The sequence below is a fragment of the Narcine bancroftii genome, chromosome 9 (assembly GCF_036971445.1).
Source record: "Narcine bancroftii isolate sNarBan1 chromosome 9, sNarBan1.hap1, whole genome shotgun sequence".
Lineage (NCBI taxonomy): Eukaryota > Metazoa > Chordata > Chondrichthyes > Torpediniformes > Narcinidae > Narcine > Narcine bancroftii.
The window spans coordinates 78793294-78820254 of NC_091477.1; the positions used below are offsets into that span (position 1 = coordinate 78793294).

Below are 26961 nucleotides of genomic sequence, written 5' to 3' on the forward strand. Positions count from 1 at the left end.
AAAACCAATTTACATTTAATGAATGCCTGTCATGACTCCAGGATGTACCAGAATCAGTCTGCAGCCAACAAAGTACCTTTGAAGTACAGTCAGGCTCGTGACACTGGAAATAACATGGCAGCCAATCTCCACCCAGCAACATCCTACAGACAGCTGTGTGCTTATGACCATGTATTTAAGCAGTTTGAAGGATAAATAAGAGCCATGACATCAAGGGGGATGGATATTCCTGCTTTTCCTTGAATTTGTGCCAGGAAATCTTTTTGGGATCCCTTTAGCGTCTCATTCACCTCTTGAGGCATCAGATTCAGGTTTATTTTCAGAGTACATACGTGAGACATCACTTACAACACTGAGATTCCTTTATCCTGCGGGTGCGGCAGAACTACCAGTAATTGGTAGTGCAACAAATAAAATGTATTCAGCTTAAAACATATAAACAGATAAACAACTGTAAACCGATAACAAATTGTGCAATGCAGAGAGAACAAAAAGAAAATCAATAAAGTGCACAAGGAAGAGTCCTTGATTGAGTGTTGTTATTGAGGAGTCTGATGGTGGAGGGGTAGCAGCTGTTCCTGAACAAGGTGAAGTGAGTCCTGTGGCACCTATATCTCTTTCCTGATGGCAGCAGCGAGAACAGAGCATGTGCTGGGTGGTGATGGTCTTTAATGATTGCTGCTGCGTTCTGATAGCAGCGTTCCCTGTAGATGTACTCAAATAGTGCAGAGGGTTTTGCCTGTAATGTTCTGGGCTGTGCCCACTACTTTTTGAAGGTCTTTACGCTCAGAGGTATTGGTGTTCCCAAACCAGACCGTGATGCAGCCAATCACCACTCTTTCCACCACATCTCTGTAGAAATGTCACAGCTCCGACATTAGTTATCTGACAAGAATGTTGTGCTGATGTGGATATAAACACAAGCATCCCACCAGCCTCCCACGTCCCAACATATTCTCTGCAAATTCCACAGCCTCAACGCGATCCCACCACCAGACACATCTTCTCTTTCGTTCTCTGCTTTCCCCAGGGATCAGCGCTTTCTGGGACTCGGTGGTCCACTCATCCCTTCACACTAATTGTGTCCCCTGGCATTTATACCAAGTGCGCTCTAGCACCTTCACCACCATTCAGTGCTTGAAACAGCCCTTCCAAGTGAGGCAGCTCTTCACCTGAGAATCGGTAGGGGTCATTCAATATATCTTATGCTTCCAGTGCAGCCTCATCTACACGAGGGAGACCAGATGCAGACTGAGGGATTGATTTATTGAGCACCTTCACTTCATCTACCACAACAGCTCAGATCTCCCAGCGGCCATCCAACTTAATACCACTTCATATTTCACCTTGGCAGTCTCCATCTAGATGGCATCATGATCGATCTCGAATTTCCAGTAGCCTCCCCATTGTTTCCTTTACCCCCTCCCCCTTGCTTTCCCTTGTATCATTCTGACCCTTCTCTTTCCCTTCCTCTACCCTCTTCTTGCCCATCACTCTCACCTTTCATCCTCCCACTCTCTACTCCAGTTCCTTCCTCCTATCAGAGAGCATCTTCCTGAGCCCTCAGGCTCTTCCTCCTATCACCTCCGAGCTTATTTCTTTTCCCTCTCACCTGTATTCACCTGCCAGCCCGTGCTGTGCACCCTTTTATTCAGGCTTCTGCCCATTTCTCTTAATTGCTACTTGAAGGTTGACTATCTACAGCCTTCCATAGATGTTGCCTGATCCGCTGAGTTCCTCCATCAAATTGTATGTGGTTCCAATCATGTTGAGGACCACGGTACCAATACTGTCAGCAATGTTTCCTTGTTTTACAATTCCCAGACTTGTCACATGTCACTATCGTGACCGGCGCCATATAAATGCATAGCTTTCTCTACTTCTTCCTCCTTTGCTCTCATGCCTGTATTGATGGAGATGCACTATCGTGGGGCATTAGCGGTTGGTCACAGGGCTGCTCTTCTGGTTTTTCATCGACAAGTCCTGTTTCAGCTTTATAGCATTGTTCACGCTTGGTGAGCACATTGGTGGATGCATTTGCCATAATCGAGAAAGATAACAGAGAGGAGGAAGAGACGAATAACAAATGCAACGGAAAAGCTCTGAGAAGCTTCACCTTTACATTACCAGTCAGCAGGGGGAAATGAATTGTCATACGATGTGAAACTGCTTGGATGTAAACTATGTGAATGGTTTGCAAATGCCATGTATAGAAACTGATGGTTAATAAACACAAACACAGAGCTCCTTTCATTAAATATATAGTCGGGCTGACCAAGATGTTTATCCAGGCACATCCCATTTGCCTGCAATCAGCTGTTAACCAATGAACCTTTCCTATCCATGTATCTGTCTGAATGCCTTTTAAACATTATAATACAGGTACTGTCCACCTCTACCACTTCCTCTGGCAGTTCGTCCAAATATACGCACTCTTTGAAGAAGGTTCCCTTCAGTTCCCTTTAAATTTTCACCCTCTCACTTTAAATCTTTGCCCTCTGCTTTTAGATTCCCCCAACCAGGGAAAAAAAATATGTACCTTATCTATGCCCATCATGAATTATAGAGGATGTCTTCAGCCTCCTTCACTTCAGGGCAAAAGTCCCAGTCTCTTCAGCCTTATAACTCAAATCTACCAGTCCTGATCACATTCTCAGGATTCTTTCCTGCTCCCACGATAACTTTCTTATAGCTGAGTGACCAGAAAGAACTATGCACTGTATTCCAAGCGTGGTCTCATCAACATCTTGAACAGTTTAGAACAAGGCAGAGAGATGGAAATGTTAGCATTACTGAAATAAATTTCACCCTTGTAGCATTGCAATGGAAGGGTGAAGAGGCACTCCTTGACACTGAAGATGAAAGGTTTAGACAGTGCATTTCCATGTGGATTTATTAGGCCCTCTGGCACATCAGTGCTCTCTGCAAACTAATTTCCTCCGACAGCATTTGTTCCTTTGCTGCCTTTGCAGAATAAGTTGGCCTCTTGCCTCGATGTAGATGCTGTGACCTCTCTTTACCCAACGCACTTGATGGTGAATGTCAGCAGGCTCCTTTAGCACTGGGCAGGCGTGTCAGAGTGAACAGCATGACCAAACCCTTCAGTGATCATGAGTCAGCAATGAATTGTTTTTCTCTTTCCTCCCAAATACTTGGCTCTGAGGCCATTTGCGGTGCACCTACAGCCAGTGCCCAGCCGAGGCTCTGTTGGTGCAATGCCCAGTTTAGACAGACTTGCCGGTTAAACCTGCTGTAAAAACACACAGAAATGCTCAGCCAGTCTCGCACCGTCCATAGGACGTAAAGATATAATACCGATGTTTCGGCCCCGAGCCCTATTTCAGCCACTGACCCAGCAGGGAGCACTGTGCAGGAGCCTTATGGTGACCAATGAAGTGTGATTGAGCAATGTGGCCAGAGCACCCTCCAATGGTTAGTCCTGGCACAGCAGGTGTGGCTCATCAACCATTTGTGGGCATGGATATGAGAGTTTATTGTCATGAGTACAATATGCAGATGCACTGAAGTTCATATTAGTTTTAACTGTGCAGATATTGACTTGGATAATTTCATGACTAAGAAAAATAAATGTCACTGTTTTAATTCTGTTACCTTTATTGACAATATTTGCTTGGGATGATTTTATTCAATGAGGGTTTTCATGAATTGGAATAATTTTGGGGATCTAAAATTTGAGTTGCCTGGGTCACCAGGGCATAGGAAAATCGAACTATTAGAACAAACAAACCCCTCATACAGAAATTGGATTAGAGGCTAATCCCATTTTAAACTGTCTGACTTTACCACATCTGTTTACCGATGGAGCCACACAAGTGCATCAACAGCAGAAGTACAAATTAAGTTGCCACGATAGGACCATGAGACACAACAGGAGATAGTAATAATCAAAAAAAAAGGGATAGAGAAATATTCACAGTTTCAATCTGGGCAAAAAAAGAAGGCAGATGTCTCAGTCGTGTTGACAGATCGTCAGGTGGTCCTTCAGCAGTTTATGGTCAGGTTACATACGGACATAAGAAATGGGAACAGGAGTCAGCCATATGGCCTGTCAAGTCTGCTTTGCCATTCGGTAAGATTATGGTTGATCTGGCCGCGGACTCAACTTCATCGATGTGCCTTTTCCTCACAATTCTAGATTATTGTCATGTGCGAATACACTAAATGTAATAATATACAAAATATATCAACTTGGCTGCCGTAAAGGCATACAGAGAGACATCACCAGGATCACTCTCCGGACCAGGTAGCCTTGCTCCTATTGCTTATGTTCTTATTACCCAGCACTCCCAATAATAAGAAAAAGAGAAGTAAAAGAGAGCCCTTCACGGACCTCACCTGTTCAATCTGTTGGCACACCTGGGCTCTCAGATCCAAACCCCCGATGCAGTATTCAAGCTTTCAGTGCTTGAGGCCCCTTTAGGAGCTCTTCTTGCCTTCAGCACCCTCACATATCCTGCTCCTGATTCCTAGTTCCCACAAGCCAGTCTCCAGCAGCCTGCAGGGAGTCCTTCGGCCGCCAGTCTCCTTATAAAATCTTTCTCCTTCTACGCAAATACTCCCCTATCATAAAAAAGTAAATGGGGAGGTACTGCTGTGAAGGCTGTGAGAGAATGCTTCACATTGTACGTGCAAACTTTTATTAATAACCATCTCACCATCATTTTATTCAGTGGCCAAACTCTAATGGGTGGCACACTGCTGCCTCAGCTTCTGCAATCCAACTCCCACCCAGGGCTAACTGGTTGGAATTGGCATGTTCTCTCAAATGATTGTGTGATCTGGTTTCCTCTCACATCCCATCAATGTGCAAGTTGGTCCATTGTTTGTTTACTGTCTGTCGACCCTTGTGTGAGCAGGTGGTTGAATTGCAGGGATGATATAGAATGATGAGGAAAATGAGGAAGGGGAGTGGGAAAGCCCAGGCACGATGGACTGAATGGTTTCTTCCTCCGTCGGGAGGACAAGAGTACAAGAGTAGGCCAGTTGTCCAGCCTGATCTTGCTGGCACAATCTTGGCTGCTCTCTCTTTTTGCCCTCGGCTCCCTAATAGTTTAAATGTCCATTAGTTTCCACCTTTTTTAAAAAAAAAAATTTTATTTTTCTCACTATGAACCATATTAACCAAAATACACACAAACATTTCCCTCTTGAATATACACAGTGTCATTTTCTCCCCTTTCCCCACCCCCTCCCTCCTTCCCATCCCTTCCCTACCCACTAAACGTTCAACATATACAATACATTAAACCCATTAAACAATGTCATCACACAATGAAAATAAACAAGAAAATCGTGATATCTACTTTTACACCCTGGGTCAGTTCATTTCGTCTTCTTCTCATTCTGTCATTTTAGGGGGTGGAGGTCTGCGGTAGGACTTCTCTGTTGTGTTCCATGTACGGTTCCCAAATTTGTTTGAATACTGTGACGTTATTTCTTAAATTATATGTTATTTTTTTCCAATGGAATACATTTATTCATTTCCATGTACCATTGCTGTACTCTCAGGCTCTCTTCTGATTTCCAGGTTGACATTATACACATTAGTTTCCACCTTGAAAATATTCCATGTGTGTCCATTTGGCAGAGCTCAGCAATAGCTGCAACTTAGTCACATTAGTTCACCTGAGTCCCTATCAAATGTGACTGGACTCTGATTTGTAATCCTATCTAATGATCTAGCCAGCAGTTTGCAGAATTAGTAGCCTCTTGTCCTTCATAGATAAATGGAAGGTCTTGGAGAGAGTTAACCTTTAATACCACTAGAGTACAGTCAATTTCATGTGTTGTACCCACCCCATAATAATCTCTGGGCTGCTGTTCCTTTAGGCAGCCATGGTTCTTATTCTGATATCTAGTTATAGGTGTCTAGCACATTGAAACCTGGTTTGTAAGTTCACAGAGTAAGTACTTTAATGCATTTTCATGGAGCCAGAAGAAATTGAGATGTTTGTCCAGGTTTTACAAGGAAAGGCAGGCCCTCTGCTTTCCTGGTCTCCAGATAGGCCTTTTGGGAAAAGCATAAGATGGTATTTGTGACCTTTGAAATTGCAACCCAACAAAAACCTATTCCTCCCTGAACAAATGAAGAGGGCCTGGCCCTTTGGAAAAATCTTGTTTTTTGATGACTTACTAAAGTGTGTGTGACATTCTGGCCTTTTCACTGATAATTTTTGTGATTCACTTTGTCAGCCTTGAAGTTCTGCAGTAATGAGTTTAACATTCATGTCCAGCTGTCATGTGTTCCTCTGGTCATTTCATTGTTCCCTCCTGACACAGTGATGGTATTTTCATGACTTTTCTCAGTTGGTGCTTTCACCCTTGAAGCAAATTTAATTATTTTCCTTCTTACACCACGGTAACAGTTCCATCCAGCCCACTAGCCCGTGCCCCCCCAGATAAATTTACCTACAAACCCCATACTTTTTTGGAGGGGAGCTGGGTGGAACCCGGGAAAAACCCGTGCAGGTCGCAGAGAGAAAATACGAACTCCTTACAGACAGTACTGGATTCGAACCCTGGTCGGTGGTGCTGTAAAAACCCTTACCACAATATTAATGTCTACTCTGCTTTGTGCATGTGGGAACTAGGTTTACGTCTGGGAACTAGGTTTTTTTTGTGATTTGGAGCAAGCTTTATCCTGGATTGATATAAAGTGCAGAACAAATGTTCACTGCACGTGTGATGCATGTCCTCTTGCAACTCAGTGTACTCTGTAATGTTTTGGAAAGAAAGGCCATGACGAAAGAAATCAGAGCAGTTCACTGAAAGAAGTTGGTGGCTCTTTGTCTCATGAATTTTCCAACATCAGACTCCAGCTGAACTTAATGAGGACAGGATTCCTTTCCTGGACTGACCTGAATCAAACTGAAGCATTCCTGAATTATTAACAGATGACAGATGCTTTTTACTTGGCACTCCGCTGGGGAGAATTGGTTGCATCCAGAGAAAGTAGTGTCTATTAACTATTCCTGGGTCATGTTACACCAGTCAGGGGCATCAATCTGGCACTTCCAGCTGTGAGCCACCCTTGTGTAACCTAGCATGACCTGCATCAGTGGACACCTGCTGTAATGTGTCTTCTCGTGCACCACCTTTGGAGCATTGCGGGGGAACGTGGGCAGCAGTGTTCTTCTTCAAATGTTAGGGAAAGCAAAGTTTGCACTGTTTCCTTGTCTTCTTTATCTACTGATGTTCTTTCTTTTCTCTCTAATTTTTCCCCACTCCTCATGTTTCCAATGTCTCTCCCTCTTCCTGTCTATCCACCTTCTGTCTAATATCCTGTCATCTCTTGGCTACTCCCAGCTTTATCTGCATAATATCACCACCTCTACTTCAGTCTTGTTCAAGGATTCAAACCTGAAACGTTGGGTGACTATTTCTACCCTTGGATGCTGCCTGACCTGCTGAGTTCTTCCAGCAGCTCATTGTTAGCTCAAGATTCCAGCATTTGTAGTTTGTGTGTTCCTCTCTGATTTTAACCCGACACAGCCAAACAAGAGTCCTGGGTTAAGTAAAAACTCCCCCAAACCCATGAGCATCATCTCAGCTGGAACTGAATGTGGTGAGGGTATCTGTCTCCACTGTCCATTCAGGCAGTGAGTTCCAGATGCCTACCACTCTTTGCATGAAGAAACTTTACTCATGGCCCTCTTCTAATCCCTCAACTAATCAATTTCAATCCACTTCATCTTATTTGTTAAGAATAATTGAAAAATCCTGCTTGACCTCTCATAAAACGTCACATAAATCCGTATTCAAAACATCCATAACCTTGATAATTTTACTGCATAATTATGATTCTCTCGTGCTGTTAACATTTTCAGAAATATTTGATGGTAAAATGTCTTTTCTGTAATTCACTGACCAATAATATACATGGTATTCTCACTTTAATCCCACATGTTTACTAATTTATTAATGGTTTTAAAAAATATGGGGGTACTTGTCTTTTTGAATTGCTGTGTCGAATGCGACTGGAGACTGAGCTGAATGTTTACAAGGCATTGCTGGGGTCTTGAGTGGTATATTGTGTCCAATGCTGGGCACCATGCATTTGGAGTGAAGATGACATTAAATATTATGCAGAAGGCTTCAAAAGGAGTGACACCTGGGATGAGGAACTTAAGTAGATGTTCCATTGAAGACAAACTGGGTACTGTTTCCCTTTAAATGGGAGAAATGTTTAAAATTCATGAAGGATTTTGTGAGAGTAAATGGGGAGAAATCATTCCTGCAGTTCTACGGTTGGTAACCAGAGCTGAAGGATTTCAGTCCAGTGATAAAACTGAAGGGCAGATGAGGAATTATTTTTATAAACAGCAAGTTGCTCTGATCTGAAGTGCAGTGCCTGAAGGGGTGATGAAAGCTGATTCTGTTGTAGCTTTTGAAAAAGAACTAAATTAATACTTGAAGACGAAAGCAATTACATGGCTTTGGGGAAAGAGCAGGGGCAGGGGGACTAATTGTTTCGCTCTTTCAAAGTGTTGGCACGGGCTTGATGAACTGAATGGCCTCCATTTGTGATTCATGGCCAAATGATCATAAATTGGTTCTTAAAAAAAGCGCTTAAATCGAAATACTGAAACAACCCACCATCACATTCCTTTGAAAATGGCAAAATGCTTTATATGAATTGCATTTAAACAACAAGCATGTCATGTTTTGTGGTAATGAACAGGAGAAGTATCTCAGTCTAATTTTGTGGCAGGGGGTGGGATTGTGCTATGTGAGGCAAGATCTCAGAAGCAGGAGAGAGGTAATGAACATGCTCTGATATCATGATCGCAAGGAGATTGTCAGGTCAATGGAACAGAATTTCACATCAGAATAATCCAAAAGTATCAGATACATTTTGAAGATCAGGCTTCAGTTTATCATAATTTACTCATTTCTCATAGTTATCCCTTGAACTTCTGGTCCAAGATCACTCTGGTTAATTTTTTTAAATATATTTTATATTTAGACATCCAGCATGGTAACAGGCCCTTCTGGCCCACGAGCCCATGCCGCCCAAATACCCCAATTACCCAACAAGCCCCCATATGTATTGAAGGGTGGGAGAAACCTGAGCACCTGAAAGAAACCCACATGGACGCGGAGAGAACATACAAACTCCATTCAGACAGCGCTGGATTTGAATCTGGGTTGCTGGCACTATAAAAGAGTTGCGCTAACTGCTACTCCAATTGTGCTGCCCTTTCTTTGGCTTGGCTTCGCGGACGAAGATTTATGGAGGGGGTAAATGTCCACGTCAGCTGCAGGCTCGTTTGTGGCTGACAAGTCCGTTGCGGGACAGGCAGACACGGTTGCAGCGGTTGCAGGGGAAAATTGGTGGGTTGGGGTTGGGTGTTGGGTTTTTCCTCCTTTGTCTTTTGTCAGTGAGGTGGGCTCTGCAGTCTTCTTCAATGGAGGTTGCTGCCCGCCGAACTGTGAGAATAGGTTAAATGATTTAATTCTTTAAATCCAATCTTGCGCTTCACCAAATTTCTGCTGCATTGTCCCCAGACTAAGGAAGCAAGTGACGTCTGACAAGTCTGCTACGAGTCAGCAGACTGGCCCATACTCCTAACCTCAGTGACCAAACTTGATGAGTATTACCTCTGCCGTAACTAACTTCACCAAGAAGTGTGTGGAAAACTCTGCGACTAAGAGGGCATGGTGCGTATTCTCAAATTGAAACCATGGTTAAACCTGCTATTGAAGGCCAGGCTAGGGGCATTCAAGCTGGGAGACCCAGCCCTGCACAAGTATAACAGTAATGAAGGACGTAGACAAGGGGAATGTAAAACTGAAGGACACAAACTTAAACAATGGGAATGATTTAAAAAGGACTTGAGGGACGCCATTTTCACACTGAAGGTGATGGGTATATGGAAGAAGCTGCCAGAGGAAGTGGTAGAAAGTGTTGGTTTCTAGGCTCTGACAGCTCAGTGGTTAGAGCGCTGACCTTGTAAACCAAGGGTTATGAGTTCGTTCCTCACTGGGGCCTCATTTCTGTGAGGGTGCTTGACAAAGAGGCAACTCTGTCTTCCTTATGGTAAATAAAGTTAAAGATTTTCATGTAATACTACATTTAGAATGTAACATATGAGACAAGAATGGATCCTTCACTTTTATTACGAAGTTCAAATGCATTTTTAGACAGGTATACAGTTAAGGAAAGTTTAGACGAATATGGGGGTCAAACACAGCCAAATGGGACTAACTTGAATGGCACGGACAAGTTGGGCCAAAGGATCTGTTTTTGTGCTGTAAATCTCTATGACTATGTGTGTACATTGAGTTGATTTGCTAGACCACTCATCATGTAAGATTATGCACATGATAGCACGTGTGGTGTGCAAAGCTGCCTGGTATTCCAAGAATTTCAGAGCTATGATTGCACTCTGAAAGAGATTTTTGGAATCTTGGTTAAAATTACTTTGGCCTTCATTAGCTGAGCTGTGAGGAGGTGAAAGTAAGACATAGGTGAGGCATATGATGCTGTAAGAGAGCAAAAGTGTCTGGAATACTGAGCTGCTCTTTCTGTTAGCAAGCAGATTGACAGCCAGTGAAGAATAGATATGTTAACTATTGGAAGGCATAGAGAGATTTAGAGAGTAGCCTGAACATCGGTGGGGGCAGAACCAAATTCCATGCCTGAAAGGTTGATTGAGGGAAAATTGAATTGTTTATTGTCACACATTCGAAGATGCCGTGAAAACTTTGTTTTCCATGCTATTCAAGCAAGTCAACCAATCTTTGAATTCAATAAATAATGCAAAATAATGTTACAGGTTGAGTTTAAACAATGCAAGGGCAGCATCATTATACCGAGGAAAGGTCCATTCAAAAAACTCAGATAACGTAGGGGAGATATTATCCTTGAATCCGGTGGACTTCATTTCATTGAAATACACTTGGACGTGCACTTAAACAAGGGCCGGGGATTGACAACGACAATGTGGGATTAGGTTGGATAAATTGTCTTAGGGACAATGAACTGCGTAACTATCTCCTGTGCAATTTATTTCCATGATTCTACAAATCGATAGCAGGATAGTTCGCAGAGCGGTTAACGCAATACTAGTTCAGGACTAGCAACCTGGATTCAAATCCGGCGCTGTCTCTAAGAAGCTTGTTCGACTCCCCATGTCTGCGTGGATTTCCTCCGGATTATCTGGTTTCTTCCCACCCTTCAAACTGTTGATTCGGGTGTTTCGGCAGCAGGGGCTTGTGCGCCAGGTGGACTTATTACGTCTACATTTAATTTAAAAAATACTAGCCAGTGGAATGAAGGTCAAGAGATTATTTTGTTTAACATCTCATGTTATATGAGGAGTGTCAATATAATTGTTAGTATGGAAACTATCTATTATAATTTCCCACAAGCATCAAAGAGGTGAATGTTCAATTATGTTTTTAAATCGTGTTAGACAAGGGAGGAATAGCCAGGGCATGAAGATAGCTCCTAAATCTCCTTGGTGTGCATTATTTGTGTTTCTTGGAAACACAGTGGCATACACCATTTTCATTAACAAATGGCTGTCAGCTGGAACAGGTTATGGTACTGACATTTAAGTTTGTTTACCTTTTTGAATAGTTCAACAGGCTGGTGTGGAAAATTTGGTGAAAACAAAGAGTGTATGCAGATGTGTTTCTTGGATGTCCGTCTTCCTAATAAGTTTCAAAACGCAACTACTATGTTAAATTTCCTAGAGAATACAGGCTCAGGCCTCATTCAAAAGATTGCCCTTGTATGATCCCTCAGAACTGAACTGGCATACAACTTCTTCGATATTGTTAAGTTGAACCAAGAATGAGTGACTTCAGGATCAGAATTTATTGTCATGAACAAATCATGAAATTCGGTGTTTTGTGGCAGCATCAGAGAGAAAACATTCATATTATGAACCAGCTTAAAACAATACTATAAATTTTAAAAAATAGTGCATGGAAAGTAAGGCAATGTCTTTGGTTCATTGATCACTCAGGAATCTGATGGTAGCAGAGTCTTTAGGCTCCTGTACTTTTTCTCTGATGGTAGCAGAGTTAAGAGGGCATGGCCGTGGTGGTGGGGGTCTTTGAGGATAGAGGCTGCTTTTGGAAGTCTCTTCGATAGAGTAAAGTCTGGTGCCTGTGATGTCGCAGGCCGAGTTAACATCCCTCTGGAGTTTATTGAGAGTTGTCCTGAGAGTTGGTGCCCCCGTAGTGAAGCAATCAGCCAGAATGGTCTCCACAGAACACCTGTAGAAGTTTACCAGAATCTTTGATGACTCTACTGAATCTCCTCAGACACTTCACAAATATAGCTGTTGGCCAGCCGCCTTTGTGATTGCATCAACATGGAGGTTCCAGGACAGAGGACAGAACCTCAGAGATGTTGACACCCAAGAATTTGAAGTTCTTGACCCTTTCCACTACAGAGCCCTCGATGAGAACTGGGTTGTGTCCCTCTGACTTCCTCCTGAACCCAACAATCATCTCCTAAGTTTTGCCACTGTTGAGCGCACAATTGTTTTTTTTTATTTTTAAAACTTTATTTAAAGATTTTATCACAGGAATAAAAAGAAAAATTACATTTAAAGAAAAGATATAAAATAAAATAATATAATTACAATACAACATTAATAATCTAACTTAATTCAACCTAACCCCCCCCCCTACATATACAAGAACTAAAAATTTATATATAAAAAAAACCCACCCTTCCCCTCCCCAAAATAAAGAGTGAAGAATTAGTAAAATTAATAATATTATGTATTTAAAAAATGCACACAAAGAAAAAGAAAAATATGACAAATAAAAATAATTTTAAAAAATGATTTATCAGATCTAAAATATCACATCTAAGAACATACTTAAATCAAACTTAATTGCATATACTTAACAAATGGAGTCCACTTCAACTTATAAAAAGACATCTTATCTTGAATTGAAAAAGATATCCTTTCCATAATTAAACAAGACTTCATCTCAAAATACCACCTATCCAAAGTTGGTATATTTCTATCTTTCCAAGTAGACGCTATACATTTCTTGGTCACTGCTAAAGCTAAATAGATAAAAGAAATCTGATAATCGTTTAATCAATATATCAGGATCTAATACAACACAAATATTATATAATCTATTAAATATAGATTGAATACCTTTCCAAAGAGTGCACAGTTGTTGTCGTTTAAACCTTTTAGCGAGCTGATCTATCTCCCTCCTGTACGCTTCCTCACCGCTGTTTGTGAATCTGCCAACAACAACTTACCCTACATTTTCCAAATCTTCGTATCTCAGAATATCTTCAGGCATTTGATTAGACTTGGTGCCAGACCTCTGCTTTGTTAATTCCTGCTGTCTTCAATGAAAGAAGAAATGAGGACAAGTTTTATTTTGGGAATGATTTTACTTTCATATGTTTGCTTGAATCTTTAGAAGCCAGAATATTGTTCTATTATTTTTGAGACAAGAAATACACTATGCGTCAGTGTTTCATCCGGTTTTATTAAACACAAATAAATAATTTCAGATATTTATTTACAAGATGAATCCATATTTTTAGGATAAATTCTAACCCACAGAACCTGAAAGTTAATTCTTCACTTCTTAAAAATTAATCACCACTGGTTCTTGGCAGCCAGAGTGTGAATTTCCATATTCTTGGCCTCTTAGCATGTTTGCATGCATTGATGTTCACATGTGCCACAGAGTAGGTGGTGCTTGTAAATTTACATGAAGATCGTTTCTAGGATAAGATACCATGGTCCTCGTCTCTTAATCAATATCGTCAATGTATGAAGAAAAAGGTGAAGTATGATTTTTTTCAAATGACCAAACTTGTAATGCCCATTCAGGTAACAGAAATTTGTCCTTGCAATATTTACAATTGACTATCTAGACATTGAGATAGAACAGTGATTCTCAACTTTTTTCCCCCACTCACATAACACCTTAAATAATTCCTTATTAACTACACTAAGCTCTGTGGTTAGTTAGGGATTATTTAAGGTGGTATTTGAGTGGGAAAAATATGTTGAGAACCATTGAGATGGGGAATCACTAAATTTATGTGGGGGGGGTATGAAGTAAATAAATCAATGCAAACTGTAATGTTTGAGAACTCTTATTTCTTGATGCATCCACAGATGACGACCTTCACAAAATGGAAAAGTCAGAATAAAAAGTCCATTTTCTGGGAACGTAGCCCTCCTCCGCCCCACCCCTTCCACTCTACCCCATGAAGTGGAGATTACCTGCGGTCTTTTTCCACATGTTCATGTGTTCTACCCAAATGGGAAATCAGAGTCACGGAGTATTTTGAATTACATGTGAAAGAACAGCTCTTTATCGTTATTACTGATTCAGTCACCTGCTGCATTCACTTCACTTAGTCTCTTCTTGTCCAGTCACAGTTGAAGTGTTTTTCCTCATTGAACTGAGCCTCTTGGTCTCCTCAGTTCACCTCTTTTATACTGAGGGCAGATTCATAGCTGGAAGAATTGCTGAAAAAAATTTGGCAGCTTGGTTGTATTCTGGATGCCAAATAAAGGTTTTTGTGTGTCGTGTAACCTGACTTTTCCAGAGGCCCAATCTCCCTCAGAGGTCCAATCTTCACCACCACCTTTACCACCAGCTGCATCAGTGGCGGCATCCCCTGCTCTACCATTTGTCACATTCCACTAGCGTCAAGGCTCCCATCAGCATCACCTCACCTACTGGCACAACCACCTCCAGCACTTCCACACAAGCAAAGCACAGGCCCAAGCTCCGCCGCTATTGATACCATTGTTGTTTTCTCCGCTTCTGACGCTTGCACTGAAACAGGTCCTTTCGCGATTCCTCACCAACTGTCAAACACCCAGTTTTACATATCCTTCCCATTTTATTTTCTCCATATTTCATCTATATACACAGGGCAGTTTATAGTGTCAATTAATGTACCAACCTGTGTTGACACAATTACACATTAAGACAGCATAGCTAGAACCGGAGGTTAGGATTGAGCTCAGATCACTAGAGCTGTGAAACAACAACCCCACCAGTTAACGTTCTGCAATTTCTGAGGCACATTTGCTTTTCTGTAATCCCCAAAAGTGACCATGCAATTCAATAAGGTGCTTTCCTTCACTCGTCATGCCATTGAGTGTGAGACTCAGCCACATGTTGCAGCAATGAAAAAGGGGATCTTTTGACCTAGGGTAAAAATATCACACACTAGAGGGCATGCACTTAAGAGGGGGGAATGTTTAAAGATGATATGCAAGGAAAATTTTTCACATAGAAATGGTAGGTGCCTTGAACGAGCTGACAGGGCTTGTGATGAAGCAGACACGACATCAACATTTAAGAGGCTTTATGAGAGCCGTGAATATGCAGGAAATGGATCATGAGGCGGCAGGAAGGATTTTGTTCAACGTAACCATCGTCTATGGGACAGATATGGACTGAAGGACCAGTTCCTGTGCTGTAATATTTTATGTTTGACCTGCCAAAGATTTTCCAATTCCTTGACTGATACAACAGGTACTTTGAAATGTAATAAACCAAGTCCACAGCTCCAGTGAAAACCAATGTGTCAATGCAATGAGAAAAAGAGAAACACACTATAATTCTTTCAGATATATTATTGCAGTAGTTGATCTCAGATTAATGCTGATGAGGCATCAAAGTGGATATCAACTTAGAAAAGATTTCAGATTATTGTCAGAGTACATACCTGACATCACAACCCTGAGATTCTCTTTACTGCGGGCCAGACAGAATTACCACTTATTGATAATTCCAAACAAAAAAATTGCACACAATCAATAATGTAAACAAATAATGAACTGTAAACAGATAAGTATTGTAAACAAACTGTATGCAACACAGAGAGAATAAAATATATCAATAAAGTGCACGAGTACGAGTCCTTAAATGAGTCCCTGATTGATTTTGTTGATGAGGATTCTGATGGTGGAGGGGGAGCAACTGTTCCTGAGACTAGTGGTGCGAGTCTTGCGGCACCTTACTTGACGGAAGCAGCGAGAACAGAGCATGTGCTGGGTGGTGTGGGTCTTTGATGGCAGCGTTCTCTGCAGATGTTCTCGATAGTGGGGAGAGTTTTTCCTGTGAAGTCCTGGGCTGTGTCCACTACCTTTTGGAGGGATTTATGCTCGAGGGTATTGGTGTTCCCATACCTGACCTTGATGCACCCGGTCTATATATTTTCCACCACACATCTGTAGAAATTTGTCAGAGTTTCTGGTATCGTACCAAGCTCCGCAAACTCCTGAGGAAATAGGGGTGCTGCGTGCTTTCTTCAACATAAGTTGCATTGTGTGCTGGGTCCAGGAAAGAGCCTCTCATCCGCCCGCCCCCCCACCCCGGCCCATCGGCACCATCAACTGAGCCACAGGAGGTGCAATACTTGTGCCCGCACCTCCTCCCTCATCACGTTCGCGGCCCAAAACAGGCCTTTCAAGTGAAGCAAAACTTCGCTCATACGTCCACAGGACTGGTATACTGCTCTCTTTGTGGCCTTCCCGACATCGGGGAAACCATTCGCAGGTTGGAGATCATTTCACTCGGCACCTCCTCTTTGTTCCAAACAGCAGCGACCTCCCAGTAGCCAAGCATTTCAAATCTGAGTTTCATACCCAAGCTCACATGTCTGTCCAAGGCCTTATGTACTATCTCACCCTGTCCACACACAGATTGGAGGAACAAAACCTTATTTTCTGTCTGGACATGCTCCAGCCAGATGGGCTTAACATTAGTTCCTTTCAAACTGCAGTACTTGGGTAGCCCTACTGGGACCCGGGTGCAATTACTGGGGAAAATGTTCTGGAAGCACCTTTTAAACTGCCAACCCAAGCGATTTAAGGGTGATCCTGTGCATCACACACTCATGGCAACTATCAGCCATCAGTTGCCGGCCCTCCCTGTCCGTCAGTCGCCGCCCCACCCCCCTCCCCCCCCCCCCCCGTCAGTTGCCAGGGCCTCCTTTGCTACTCCTGTCAGTTGCCCTCCCCATTAGTCGCCACCCCCACCATCAATTGCCACCTACCCCCGTCAACACCCGTCAGTTGCTCTCCCCATCAGTCATCAATCGTCACCTACCCCATCCGTCGTCCCTCGTCCCCCCCCCCCCCCGTGACGTGCCGCTGTTGGGGGGAAGATAGTTGCTGCTGTGATGCAATGCCTGAGCGGTTCCAGTGACATGAGGGATTATGGGTAAACAAAACAGCCATTTCCTCCCACACTCCGTCATTGAGCCATCGCTGTGAACCGGGGCGGCTTTTGCAGCAGCAGTATATCACAGCCCCCCACTCTGCCCCTGATCGCCACAGCGACCCCACTCCCCTCCACAGCAGTTACCTCCCTCCTCCAACCCCCACCAATTGCGGCAGTGATCTCTCTCTCATTCCCCTCCCCCCAGGCAGCAGAAGCGGCCTTTCTCCCCCCAATCATAGCCTCCCACTCTCCCCCTGATCGCCACAGCGACCCCACTCCCCTCCGCAGCAGTTACCTCCAACCCCCACCGATCACGGCAGTGATCTCTCTCTCATTCCCCTCCCCCCAGGCAGCAGAAGCGGCCTTTCTCCCCCCGATCACAGCCCCCCACTCTCCCCCTGATCGCCACAGCGACCCCACTCCCCTCCACAGCAGTTACCTCCCTCCTCCAACCCCCACCAATTGCGGCAGTGATCTCTCTCTCATTCCCCTCCCCCCAGGCAGCAGAAGCGGCCTTTCTCCCCCCAATCATAGCCTCCCACTCTGCCCCTGATCGCCACAGCGACCCCACTCCCCTCCACAGCAGTTACCTCCAACCCCCACCGATCACGGCAGTGATCTCTCTCTCATTCCCCTCCCCCCAGGCAGCAGAAGCGGCCTTTCTCCCCCCAGTCATAGCCTCCCACTCTCCCCCTGATCGCCACAGCGACCCCACTCCCCTCTGCAGCAGTTACCTCCAACCCCCACCGATCACGGCAGTGATCTCTCTCTCTCTCTCTCTCTCTCTCTCTCTCTCTCTCTCTCTCTCTCTCTCTCTCTCTCTCTCTCAACCCCCCCCCCCGCAGCAGAAGCGGCCCCTCTCCCCCCCCCCAATCACGGCCCCCCACTCTCCCCCCGTCGTGGCAGAGGCACCTCAGCCAGCACACAAGTACTGACATCACCAGAGTAACCAGGTCGGCCATTTCCCCTTTCAAACTGCTGGAGCAGGATGCCCAGGTAAGTTTTACTGGGTTCTCTGAATACCTCTGTGGTAGGTTAGGGACCCAGTTGTGTTCTGACCAGGATGAACCCTTTCAAATTGCCATGTAACTGGGTCTCTAACCGTGCAAATTGCCCAGTTAACCCCATTTTACATGGCACTTTGGAAGAGCCTATTGACTTCTCTGCTTTCTGCTAAACTTGCTCACCTTTTCCTCCCCCACTTTCTAGTTCTTCCAGTTCTCTCCGTCCTTCCCCCTTATCCACCCAGCCATCCTTCCTCCCCCTCCCTCCTCTCTCCACCTATCATCTCCCCAAATGCCAAACTGTAATCGATAAAGAGCATCCTGATGTATGCATCTTTACTGTCCAGGTGTTTCAGGGCTTTGTGTAGAGCCATTAAGATGGCATCCATCATAGATCTGTTGCTACGATAGACAAACTGGAATGTATTCATGTCGCCGCTCAGACAGGAGGTGATATGCTTCAACACCAGCCTTTCAAAACATCACTGTTGATGTAGAGTAAGTGCTACTACAGGTACACAATCCTTTATCTGGATATTTAAAATCCAGAAAGCTCCAAAATCTGGCAAGTGGGGAGAGAGACAGCAGCACGAGTCGGGCGAGTAAAGAGGAGAGACCGGCAGTGTGAGTCATACAGGTGAGAGATCAGCAGCGCAAGTCAGGCTGGCGGGGGGGAAGACTGGCAGCACAACTCTGGCAGGCGAGAGACCAGCAGCATGACCCATGTGGGCGAGGGGGGGGGGGAGGAGACCAGCAGCGCGAGTCGGGCAGGCGAGGGGTGGGGGTGGAGACGGCAGCACAATATGGGTGGGCTTAAATCTGGCTTTCCAAAATTCGGAACACACTGTCCCCCAAGGGTTTTGGATAAAGGATTGTGTACCTGTAATTGATAGTCATTAAGGCAGGTTACTGCCCTCTTCACATTACCATATACCCCCACCCAGCTTCACATTACCATTGACTTCCCCCAGTTGTTTCCCCTCCTCGTTTATCAGAGATTGATATACCTCTGAATTAATGTAAACCCCCCCCAGCTTCACATTACCATTGACCTCCCCCAGTTGTTTCCCCTGCCCTTTTGACGAAAACAATTTCAAAGACTGACTAATTCTAGATCCTCGCTGAAGAGGAAACATTCTCTCCACATTATGGGTTTCCATCACATTGCTCCACCCTCCCTTAAATCAGCAATGTCTCATCTCTTTGTTTTATCCTTTCAAGTGATGTGCGTGCATTTCATTTTTCTAGAGTGACTTGTACCACTGCAGTGTTACTTGACAAGATCAAAATAATGCAGTGCCAGCGCTGCCGCTGGTGCAGACAGGCGGTGAGCCGGGAGAGGAGACATAGCACTCCCCCGCAGGGTTCTACCGCCAAGTCCAACTACCAGCGGCTCTGTACAGCTTCAAACGACTTATTAAAGGAGCCAACTGTGATTTAATTTAAAAATCCTGCGACCACGGGGTCTGGGCATAAGACGACGACGACACCAGTGTTCTGCAGCAGCCTGGAAGGGTTGCAGACTCCAGGGAAGCAGAGGACTGGTGCAGGGCACCCAAAGGCGGAGTGCTGGCGACTGCGGTCGAAGGACCCAAGCCAGGCTCCGTACTCCTGGAGACTGGCTGAACGAATACCAGATATCGAAAGCAGGATGCGAGAGGGTGCTGAAGACTTGTTGATCCTGCCGGGGGTGTTGAAGACTTGTTGATCCTGCCGAGGGTGCTGAAGACTTGTTGATCCTGCCGAGGGTGCTGAAGACTTGTTGATCCTGCCGAGGGTGCTGAAGACTTGTTGATCCTGCCGAGGGTGCTGTAGACTTGTTGATCCTGCTGAGAGTTTGGATCTGGACCTTGGGTGGCTGGTGGTTTGGACTGAAATGCGTGTGGCTGCGGGAATGCTGGAGGCATATCCATGGACAGGAGTTGATGGGAAATGGAGAGAATAAAATGGGTGCTTAAGAGTCAGCATGAACTCGGAGGGACATAGGTCTTGTTTCTGTATTTGACTCTACAAAGGAATGACAGTCGTGATAATGCTGGTGACCTTTTGATATGAATTCAGTTCCTTTGCAGTCTCTGGTTTAGCAGATGCTACCGAGCAAGCCGCAGCACATTGCTGCACACCACTTTGTTGTTACTGTTTACGGTACCTGTGGTTTGCCAGTCAAGAAGAGCGTGAATGTTGATGGATTGTGTGTGTAAATTTTGAGTGGATTTCTTTGCCCTGGATGATGTTGAGGATTTTTGAGTGTCACTGGAGCTGTACTCACACAAAGAACTAGAGTTTTCTGGCACAGTGTTAACTTTGCTGTGTTGGTGGCAGATGGCTTTGGGGTGTCAGCAAGTGACTCACTCAAAGCAGAGTAATCTTGTATCCTTCCAAGCACTAATCTGATATAGTGTTCTTGCACTTGGGGAATGATTATTACTAAAAAAAACCCTAAAAATAGAGTAAAGGCATCAAAACTTGTCACCTGACCAGTTTATCAGCATGTAGACAGCTTGTCACAGATGGCCATGTTGTCCACCTTTACATGGCCAATAAGAACACATTACATCATTGGCTCTCGGCCAATGAAAAGACAATATGTAATTAGCCCTTTTAGAATTAAATCAATTAACACTCCTGTCGACAGGAACACTTCCTGAGTGCGAAATATGACACCAGAATACAAAGTTCATTTTGTCACTTTATGTGACTGATATCAGTAATGTTTTTGGCTCAGTGCTGAACACCCCTCCTAAGTCCCTCACCCTCAAAGTGTTCATGGTGGGAGATTCAGCAATGGTCATCTTTGCATGCCTTCAGTCTCCCATATATGTCTTGCTTGCCACTTAGCTTGGTGGTTTTACAAAACAGATCTCTCCTTCCTCAACCACACATGATTAATAAATTGAGTGTGTGGCATGATGCAAGGGAACTTGTTTCTCCTGTTATTTGACTTCTGTTTTATCCAAGCAAGGTATGTACTGTTACTGGGAAGTATCCTCATAGAATTGCTTTCACCTGCAGTGCAAACAAGTAGCAAGAGCAAAATAATTTTTCCAAAATTCATTACCTGGCTAAATTCCAATTTACACAGTTACACAAATGTGCTGTGAAATGACAAAGATGAAAAGAAATGACAAAAATGAAATTATTGTGATCAAGGGAAATTTCAGTGATCCATTTGGCGACAGACAGTGCCCACGCACTCAGCATGGAATCCATTTTGGTGGCTTTTGTGTTTCTCAGCTTCTCTTGATCAAGAACATCTTTAATGAGAAGTTGTGAGCATGTCTTTGTGGATTCCTTGCACTTTTGCTGTCTGATAAACTGAGTTACCACACTGGCATGGTGTTAAATAAATATTTGCTTAATTTTCAATTATAAGCAACAAAGTGTCCAACAGAATTACTCGTCCTTTGTAAAGCAATAATAAAGTAAACTGCACTCCTGCATTATTCTTGACAGATAATGAATTGTGCATTATTTATGTAATCACTTAGCTTTCAGTTCAATTTATTCCAGAAGAGGCAGCAATCAGCCTAATTTTTAGATTTTTTTTAAGAAAACTTGCCTGTAGGCTTCAGCTTCCAGCCTGTTAGTTGTCAGGATCACATCTCAGGAACAAAAGCATGACCTAAATTGCTGGCAATTTCTCCTGAAATCAACCCCTCATTACTCAATTGTCTCCTTAGCTTAAGAGGTACAGAGGAACAGCCAGCAATTATGCCTGGAATTTGCACACTTTCTGAATGGTTAGGCTAAAGCCTTTTGTGGTCCATTGTAAACCTGTGGACAATTTCTGAAGGGGGCCCTTTGCCAGAAATTCTTCTGTCCTGCCACATCTGTCCCATTTTTGTGGCCTTGCATCTCTCTCCCAAGTTCATGACGAGGCCAGACCTGAGCAAAAAGGGATTCCAATTTTCTATTTGTGTCACTAGGAATTAGTTCAGCGGAATTCTATTGGGAAGGGAAAAATTCTAATTCGGTGTATGTTCAGAATTTGAAGGAAATTTCATTTTGGTTGACGGTGGACAGTAGGTGTAACTCAATTTCATGTGCCCAATTTTCCTGAGCATTGATAGTGGAAAAGGTGATATTATCTACAATTTAAGGAACGTTCCCTGCTCCTGGACCCTCCCGCCCGATCTTGCTTTCAAATCGAGTTATTGTTAGAATTACATGGTAAGAGTGCAAACGTTTCCACAATCCAATTCCACTATCCATGCTTACCAAGTACGAAATTAAAACATCCCAAATTTTCAAATAAGTTTTGTTGTACCAACTGAAAATTTGAATTCAGTCCTAATGTTGATCTAATAGCATTGTGATAAAAGAGTTTGTAAAACTAATTGATTGGACTGAGAAAGAAACCAGAACTAGGGAAGACAATAACATCTACAATAATGCCCAGTGGGTAAGGAGATTGAGACTTAATATGTTTGTTTGTTCACCTGCAGGAAATTCTATTACATCACCATGTTGAGAGATCCAGTTTCTCGCTACCTTAGTGAGTGGAGGCACGTCCAACGAGGAGCCACGTGGAAAACATCTCTCCATATGTGTGACGGCAGAACACCAACACCCGAGGAGTTGCCATCGTGTTATGAGGGGAATGACTGGTCAGGTTGCACACTTAAGCAATTCATGGATTGTCCATTCAATCTGGCAAACAATCGCCAAGTTAGAATGCTAGCCGATCTCAGCCTGGTGGGCTGCTACAATATGTCCTTTATAAGTGAGAGGAAGAGGGCTCAGATACTTTTGGAAAGCGCCAAGAAGAACCTCAAAGATATGGCTTTCTTTGGTTTGACTGAGTTCCAAAGGAAAACACAGTATTTGTTTGAGAGAACTTTTCATTTACAGTTCATTAAACCCTTCATACAGTTCAACAGTACCCGTGCATCAGGTGTGGAGACTGATAATGAGACAATCCATAGGATTGAGGAGCTCAATGACCTAGACGTCCAACTGTATGACTATGCAAAAGACCTTTTCCAACAGCGATTCCAGTACAAGAGGCAGTTAGAAAGGATGGAGCGACGGATACGGAATCAGGAGGAACACCATCAGCAGAAGATCCCTGATGAACTGCCCAAAGAGGAAATGGAAGAACAAGGGCGAGTGCCCACAGAAGATTATATGAGCCATATTGAGAAATGGTAGCCATGGGGCACCATGGCTTGCATCAAGTTCTTAAAACTTTTGGTCTTCTAGATCATAACAAATCTTGGAGATTGAAAGAAAATTTCATGTCTGTAATGTTGAAATGAATATGTAAAACAGAATTGTTTGCTTCAGAGCAGTATGGGTCGTTCTCGACCAACTAGGTGCACGTGAATCTGGAAACAGAATCAAGCCAGGATACTCCAGCTGGTCAACCAAGTGATCAAAAGGCATGATCCAATGGCCCAATGCAGTGGATGTGTATGGAGTTATGAACAATGGATAACAAAACTTTCCAACTGCATTGTGACACCTGTAAACACATTTTTCATCAAGAAACTAATTGTGTTTGCTTCAGCTTAGCAACTCATGCTGTTTTTAGCTCTCTACATGATATGCAGTTGTGGTCATTTTATGGTTTTTAAAATGTTAAAATTCAGGGGTGAGATTTTGTACAACCACTGGCCAAGTGAACCACTGAGTAAGAGCATTCCAAATCTCATTCAATCCAATAATTTCTCCTCTAAACCAACCCAGTCTTTTTTTCTTTAAATGTTTGCTTTTAAAATCCTTTCCTGAAGGTTTTGGCTCCATCACAAGGGTACTAATCCATGGACATCAATTGCCTTCCTGTTCCCCATCCAAATAATTATGACATCCTTAATGTGAATGTGGAGCAATTATCCAACAATGAAGAGGACATCTTGGTCAAACCTCATCGAGTCCACAAATAGCACCCACACATCGGATACCAGATGTTAAACAAGAATGAGAACCATACCCAATTTTTTTTTTGTTCTTTTGTTGTCCCTTCTATTTTTCTCTTTTGTAAACCTAGAACACTGCATTAGTTATAGAGCCCTTACCTTGGATGAGATCAGCCATCTCACCGCACACTGGGGATCACACTCTTAGACCATCTTGAACTCTGTAACTCTGAGACTGGCGTTGTCCCGAAGCACAGCTGAATTATCAGTGGTCAGGTTCAGTTTATTTAAGCCACAAGCAGTTGAGCACATACTCATCTCATCTGAGAATGTGGTTGGGCAAATTCATGCAGGTAACTTAAAGATTATTTTATTTCAACATTGTGATGAGAATTCATGATACTTATTTTGTCAGGACTAAACAAAGTTTTAAAAAAGTGAATGTTGTACCTTTTTAATATTTTCTTAACCAGTCTGAAATAGTCCACTTAATATTCTCAACATTGTTAAGTTGTGAACTGCTTCACGCAATTAGAATACTTCATGTTAAGAGTTGATGTCAAGCACCCTACTGAAAACAGCTCTAAATGTATTGCATTTCATGAAAGATACCAAACTATTAGATTACGGACAACTGGTGATCTTGATCCATAACCTCAGTCATAATAGAAATGTGGCCTGGGATTGTTCGTATATAGGATCAATTTAATTTCCAATTGAAATTAACTTGTACATCCTTGAGCTTAGTTCTTTGAAAGCTCATTTGCAATGACATAATGTGGAAGTCTTGCTGGTACCTTTTACTAACCTATCATCATCTCAGACTAATCATAGGAAATGTTTTTTTAACAGAATCATCTTAGATAATTATTTTTAAACATGATAAAGTCAGAGCATTTGTTAAAACAGTACCTCCTGAAGGGAGCCGGGTGCCATCATATTTCTTCCCCTCCCTTTTTTTTTGTTATTCAAGATCTCATGTAATTGCTCAGTACACCACTATATATGCACTTCAACGTTCACAATCTAACACTAACTCTCTCACACACACACTTCCTCTATTTGAGAAAATTCATAAATGTCAAATATGTATCCATCTGTAAACGAACTGTTGTAGCTTCCTTTGTTTATAAGAGTCATTGGAGATGTATCATATTTTAAATTTTGGTAATAAGTTATTTGTTGCATACAAAAAAAACAGATAAATAATGAAGCAGGCTGCTACTCAGCAATAACAGATGATGCCCCTTATCTTTTTAGAGATTTTGGAAGGGATCTTCTTGTGAAATGATCCACATATATAAATGCAAATTCTGTGTAATTTGGATATAAATACTGCTGCTTTTGAAATCTTAATTTACTATGATATTTCCTCTATTGATGTCAATGTTCAAAGGGTTTTTAACCTCCAAACTCCTGCAAGATTAAGGTACAGTACCAGAGGCCGCTTTGGATTTTTAAAAAAATGTTTTTCCTATCCAGCCTTCATGATTAATCATTTTGCCTGGGTGCATTGACTTCAACAAATGCAGTAACGTTTTGGGAGCCTTGCTTGTTCCTGTTTAAATTGCTGCAAAGCCATAAAGGGAGTCTCACTGGTCAATGGGAATGAAACGGCCAGTGACCGCTCAGTGCAATTTCCTTTTCCCCAGGTACCAAACTCCAGCATTTAATGGGGAGCTAACAATTTTGTAGTTGAGTACTTGGGTGGGCTCTCTTTCTGGAAAAGCTCTCTTTCTGGTTTCATATATTACTGTTTGATTAAGAAAAGACAAATAACTTGTAGTTGAAGATGTGATTGGTAATGCAGTTATGTAATCTCACTCCCCCCAAAAAAGCTGGCAGATCTTACTCATCAGGAGTAATGGGCTTATATTTCTGAGTGAAAAATTTTAACATGTTTTGATATATGTCACTGAGATACAAGTGATAAAATAAATGAATATGTTCAAATGGCTTTGCTGTCTAAGTCACTGTTATCCAACATGTCACACACAGTAGTATTTGCTCCAATATTGTTTGTTCATGTCAATATTTCAGTGATTGTGTTCAGTGTGGTGTTGTATGGTGTCAAGCATAAGGAGTACACCACAGCATCAACTGCTTCTTTAAATGAATTGGTGATTGAAATAATAGCTTAATTGTGAAAGTACCCCATTCCACATGATCACAATTCCTATCCGGAACAATATGACCACTCAAATGTTCAAATCTCTACAAGAAAGGTTTAAAGAGTCAACTTGACACAGTACATTTTTCAAAATTATTTTCCAAACTTGTACTGTGCTCATTAATCTGGAAGCAAAATGGTTTTATTTGTTTTCCTTTGGAGGAACATGAGTGAAATGTACTCAAATGAAGAAACTACAGGATAAATGGGAAATACCTGTAAATGCTAGAGATGGATTGTTATTTTTGGCCCATGTAGAAAAGTATGACTGAGTTGACATAGTCTTCTTCATGGATAATAGTTTACTCCAGAGTGATTGTTCTTTCTGACTTCTGCCGCTCCTTGATTGATGATGCATATATGAATATCTGTTTTATATGAAAATTATTTTCTTAGTCAACATTTTGGATCAGGCCCCTTTCTCCAGTTCCAAGTGTTCATCATTTCTCTCCATGGATGCTGCCTGACCTCTTGCAACCTTTCATTTTCTCATGGTTCACTCAAAATAGGAAATGATGGTCATGGAGAAGGCTAAGGACAGACAGGTTGCACCTGCACTTTACCTCTCTTGTCTGTCAGTCCTTCCTCACCTCTCACTTGCCAACCCCTGCTGCATCCCTTGCCCTTTATCTCTTTGTTGTGTCTATCTCCCCTTTACACTCTCAATCCTGATGGAGTTTCTTGACCCAAAATGTTCACCATCCTTTTCCCTCCACAG

At 42.8% G+C, this 26961-nt stretch overlaps 1 protein-coding gene and 1 long non-coding RNA gene across 2 annotated transcripts in view; both read left to right on the forward strand.

Annotated features, from left to right (window-relative positions):
• The window catches only part of LOC138742320 (uncharacterized), a 61469-nt gene extending 45579 nt beyond the window's left edge, over positions 1 to 15890 (forward strand). Inside the window, exon 2 of the long non-coding RNA XR_011344054.1 lies at positions 14142 to 15890. This is a non-coding gene — a long non-coding RNA (uncharacterized lncRNA). The remainder of the gene's footprint in view (positions 1 to 14141) is intronic.
• Positions 1 to 26030, forward strand: part of LOC138742316 (heparan-sulfate 6-O-sulfotransferase 1-like) — a 330538-nt gene extending 304508 nt beyond the window's left edge. Inside the window, exon 2 of the mRNA XM_069896583.1 lies at positions 22661 to 26030. Within this exon, the coding sequence (XP_069752684.1) occupies positions 22661 to 23366 (706 nt within the window). The 3' untranslated portion in view covers positions 23367 to 26030. The remainder of the gene's footprint in view (positions 1 to 22660) is intronic.
• The last annotated feature ends 931 nt before the right edge of the window (positions 26031 to 26961 follow it).